This window comes from Papaver somniferum, unplaced genomic scaffold (assembly GCF_003573695.1).
Source record: "Papaver somniferum cultivar HN1 unplaced genomic scaffold, ASM357369v1 unplaced-scaffold_21, whole genome shotgun sequence".
NCBI lineage: Eukaryota > Viridiplantae > Streptophyta > Magnoliopsida > Ranunculales > Papaveraceae > Papaver > Papaver somniferum.
In genome coordinates, this window is record NW_020631041.1 from 15532801 (window position 1) to 15537200 (window position 4400).

Below are 4400 nucleotides of genomic sequence, written 5' to 3' on the forward strand. Positions count from 1 at the left end.
AAAAAATAAAAAAATAATTCAGAGCATCAAACATTTAAACTGCTGAAGGTCTATGGTGATATGATCTCGTACTCAGCTTGTACTAGTATCTACGTTGAAAGCCTTTATTCGCCTCGCGAAGGTAGTCATTTGTGGCCAGCAGAAGCTGAAGAAGTAGACAACTATGATGAAAAGTACGCTGAGAAATGGTTGATACGCTCCGCTACAAAAGAAAACAAACCAAAACTTCGTAGATAAATTTCTTGCTTTTTGTCTTAAAATGTTTGGCGTTGTAGTTGATTAGACAGTTTCTTATATGTATCTTCGGCTCTTCGCTATTGAACCCGAATAATGCTGCGTTTTGAGAAAGTTTTACAAATTATTGTGCAATTTTCTTGCTTAGCCTCATCTGTTGTAGAAGCTGTGGTAATGGTCGTCAAACAGCCTACACCTGCTGTCCCATTAATGATTGGAAATGGATGTTGTTAAAGTTTTAGGAAATATTTTTGACAATCCATATTTAGTCCTGTCGAATATGTATTTATTTGAAGGAAATATATCAGAACTTTAAAGTTGTTTCATATACTCTTATTCCTTCATCGACACAAGGCAAGTTTTAAACGTAAAAAGAGCAGAGTAAGACCAACTCATTTACATAAACCTACTTTCCTACAACCAAGTCAAACAAAAACAAAAGCAGGTGTATGGGCTCATACGCTGCAGCTAACATAGCAGAAACCCGCTTGGACAACAGAGGACATAGTTTTCCCTTCTGTTCATCATTGTCGCATGAGAATGACAATTTGCTTTCCACAGCTCTGTTAACTTCCGTGGTTTGTACCGTGTAAAGTTTTGTACATTGCATTGGTCATCAGAGATCTGCGGAACATATGCTGAGTCAGTAGGGCAAAATTCTGTACGTAACAAAAACAAAAGGGTTTACGAAGACATCTGTAAGGATCAGCTGGTGCAACCATCTACTAATATCTGTGTGTACTTTTGATGAAACGTCAAAATGCTTAATCAGGGCCATGAAGACCCAAAAGGGAGAGTTGATAGACATAACCCTTGACATCCCCCAACTCTAGGCCTTTCTTGCCAGAATTTATAACTTATAAATGACCATAAAATCAAACAAAGCCAACATATTAATCAAATGAAACTAGTCCATTTTGCATTCTATATGCTAGAGGTAATTGGCATATTCGAGCTACAGCTTATTTTGATTATTGGAAATCTTGATACCAATATACGATAAAAAGGAACTTCACACACAAAAAAAGTCCAGCCTTGAAAGCAAACCTGATATCTTTTAGAAAATATCATCTGAATGAGTTAGAATTGCTTCTACCCTGTCTAACGATGCTTGCAACTTTCCTGAGTTCATATTGAACAGTGGTTCCCCAGTGCCAACAGCTCTGCACATGTTAACAACAACTATGATAAGAACAATGCAAAAAATGTGAGCTGGCCTGTTAAAGAAAAAAAGAAGTAAAAGAAGAAACTCACCCTTGAATTTCTGGAAGGACATATTCAGCCCTCCACCCAAATCGCAAAAGGAACCCTGGAAACAATCCAAGTGAAGTCTTGTTTCGAATCTGAGAAATGCCATCACCACCTAAACCAGTTGAGAGCTTCCATTTCCATCCAGTAGCATGCAACTGAAAACTGTGACCAATGCCCACCTGAAAGATATCCACAATTAACTCCGGAGACAATGAAGATCCACAACTTCTAATAAATAACAATAAAATGCTTAATCTCAAATAAGTTTTAGCTATGTCAAATAAAGAGAAAAAGAATGCTAACTAGTTATTTCCTGTGTTACAACGATACGCCTAAGAAATAGAACTCAGCCGTATCGATACGTATTTACACGGATACGCGTACTAACACCCCAATACTTCAAGATACAACTCAGTTATAAAACTTTGACTAAATATTTGATATCAACAGCTGTCAAGATAAATCTCAATACCTTAATATTAGAAAATTTCGATATTTTCCTAGATTCTATGAGAGGTTTCAACTGTACTGACAAAATATTAGTTCCAAATCTGTCCACTGATCTTGCTCTAGACTTTCTTCCTTCTTATCCAGAATTTTTCTCTCCAGTGAGGTTAATCATATATATCATATGCATATATCTCGCAAATTCACTACTTAGTATCTATGCTGAGCTGATATTTATATTGTGTGTGTCATATCCACGTATTTTAGTTTCTTAAGTTGTCGTATCGAAGTAGCGTATTGGATACAAGATACCGATACCGTTACCGTGTCCGTATCATTGTAACATAAGTCATTTCCAATACGAAGAGAATTGTCAAGCAATCGGTTTTCTACTAATGGTAAGAGGGATCTTCCTTATCCTTATCCACTGGTTTTTCAAAGAACGTGCATAAACTAACTCTTTTAGAGGAGGAAATTCTAGAAGATCATAAAGTATTTTGAAAGGGTCTCAGAAAATCCAAGTGTAAAGACCCGACTACATGTTGCTGCACTGAACTTAAGGGCATTCCCCTCCACTTTTGTCAGACGCGAAAGTGTAACAAGATCAATTCAGTTACACTCGTTTAGCTTAGATAAATTGTACACTACCATGGTTATAAAATACACAGTTTTTGGAGACTTTGGCCTTTTTAAGACAAGATTATACATCAACAGGTACATAAGTGCCTAAGAATTTGCGAGCGCAGTTACCTTGAAAAGATAGATAAAGCGTAAGGCATACCATACCTGAAGATTTAGATACTTTGTCACTGGAATCTTTTTGGAAACTAGCCGAACATCATGATGTAAAGGTTCATACATGAATTTCCACCTTCGTGCAGGTGATAGTGGCTTTAGTACAAATTTTGCCTGGATTTCATTGCTCGGAGCGTTATAAAACTGCAACATGATAGAAAATCAGAAATTAGTAACAAGAGGTTATATGGATAAATCCTCACGTATATACCAAACTGCAACCTCTTTACTCCACTCAAACAATTGCAACATGATTATGCAATAATTCTTTCAAATTGGACATTTGCGTTATGCACATTTTCATGGGACACCAAAGTGCAGCCTTAGCATCTCAATTTCTGCACTTGGTCCAGTAAACACTTCCGGAAGACATAACAATTTAAATATGCGGTTAACCCATCACCAGACAATGAAGAACGAATTCAAAATTCAAAAGAATCCAACCAATTTTCAAGGGGGAAAAAAAGAGAAAATTCTTCAAAAAAAAGTAACATTGTCAAGCTTATACCTCTAAATTGAGTCCAACACGAATCCCTTCAACTTCTTTACGAAACTTGAGAAACAATTCTGATGGCATTAGATCAATGTTGTATAGTTCATCCCACGAAGCAGGTTGTTCACCACTATTTGAAACCGACTCCATTTTCAAACAGCAAAAACTGTGAAACAGACAATCAACTAATGAATTCCCATTGAATTTTGAATTCTTAACCTACCATCAAAAAAATAAAATAATACTACATGTTCTAATCCGTGAACAATATTCACAATGTGTCTGCACATTGAGCACCAATTACTCAATTCATACATTAATCACACCACGGTCATCCACAGCCTGTCAATTTACCCTTACCAAAAAAACAATGGAAGCTGGCTGGATTGGGATTGTTCATCATTCATAAACAAATTATCAACTGGAATTAAACATTTACAGTACAGAATTTCAGTGAGGTTTTATGAAATTGAACTACAAAATGACCACCAGCATCCACCACCCCACCCCCACCACCAATACTACCATCCATAATCCACCACCCCCACCCCAACCACCCATATCAAAATCCACTACCCCACCGTCTTCACCACAATACTACAGATTAAACATTAATACACCATCAAAAAACAAAATTCCAATTATGGGGTGTATAACTTTTTTTAGTGAATTGACAATCTAAATCAACAGAAGAACAGTTTTTTGTAGTTAATATACGAACAAAGAAAAAGGAAGACATAAAAGAGGAATCAGAAAAGTACCTTTACACAGAGTGGAGGTAGATACGAGTACTTTGGGTGTGGTTATAATCCGTGAACCGTATGTATGACTGATTATGTGTGCTTTTTCGAAACTCTGGTACTCGTGATTATATAGGATTGAAGAAGAAGAGAAAAGCTGCAGACTGAACCAAATAGAATAGTTGTGAATGAGAGTCCTGGATTCTTTTTGATAGACATCCCTAAATGTTGATGTTATTGGAGCCGGTCTAGTTTAGTTAAGGGGTACATTAGCTAAGGGATCTTATCCGGATTCGTCATTTCTACCCATTATTTTTTTTTTTTTGAAGGGAAAAGCAACAAAGAGAAAACCTAATGTGAAACAGAATACTCACTCTCAATGAGATGAGCAATACATGAAGGAGGAGAGGACAACCACCCATTTGAGCAGAGATTTGTTA

General features: G+C 36.5%; 1 protein-coding gene across 2 annotated transcripts; it reads right to left on the reverse strand.

Annotated features, from left to right (window-relative positions):
* Positions 1-502: 502 nt before the first annotated feature.
* LOC113340201 lies at positions 503-4165 on the reverse strand. Of its 2 annotated transcripts, none has more exons than XM_026585410.1 (6): positions 3982-4165; positions 3236-3386; positions 2719-2871; positions 1489-1664; positions 1282-1397; positions 503-858 (listed from the first exon to the last, which is right to left on the reverse strand). In XM_026585410.1, exons 2-5 carry the CDS (start codon positions 3368-3370, stop codon positions 1292-1294), a joined length of 570 nt encoding a protein of 189 aa, XP_026441195.1. In that variant the 5' UTR covers positions 3371-3386; positions 3982-4165; the 3' UTR covers positions 503-858; positions 1282-1291. The 2 variants fall into 2 exon arrangements, with proteins under 2 accessions (XP_026441195.1, XP_026441196.1); XM_026585411.1 differs by lacking the exon at positions 3982-4165 and adding an exon at positions 3581-3705.
* Positions 4166-4400: the final 235 nt, after the last annotated feature.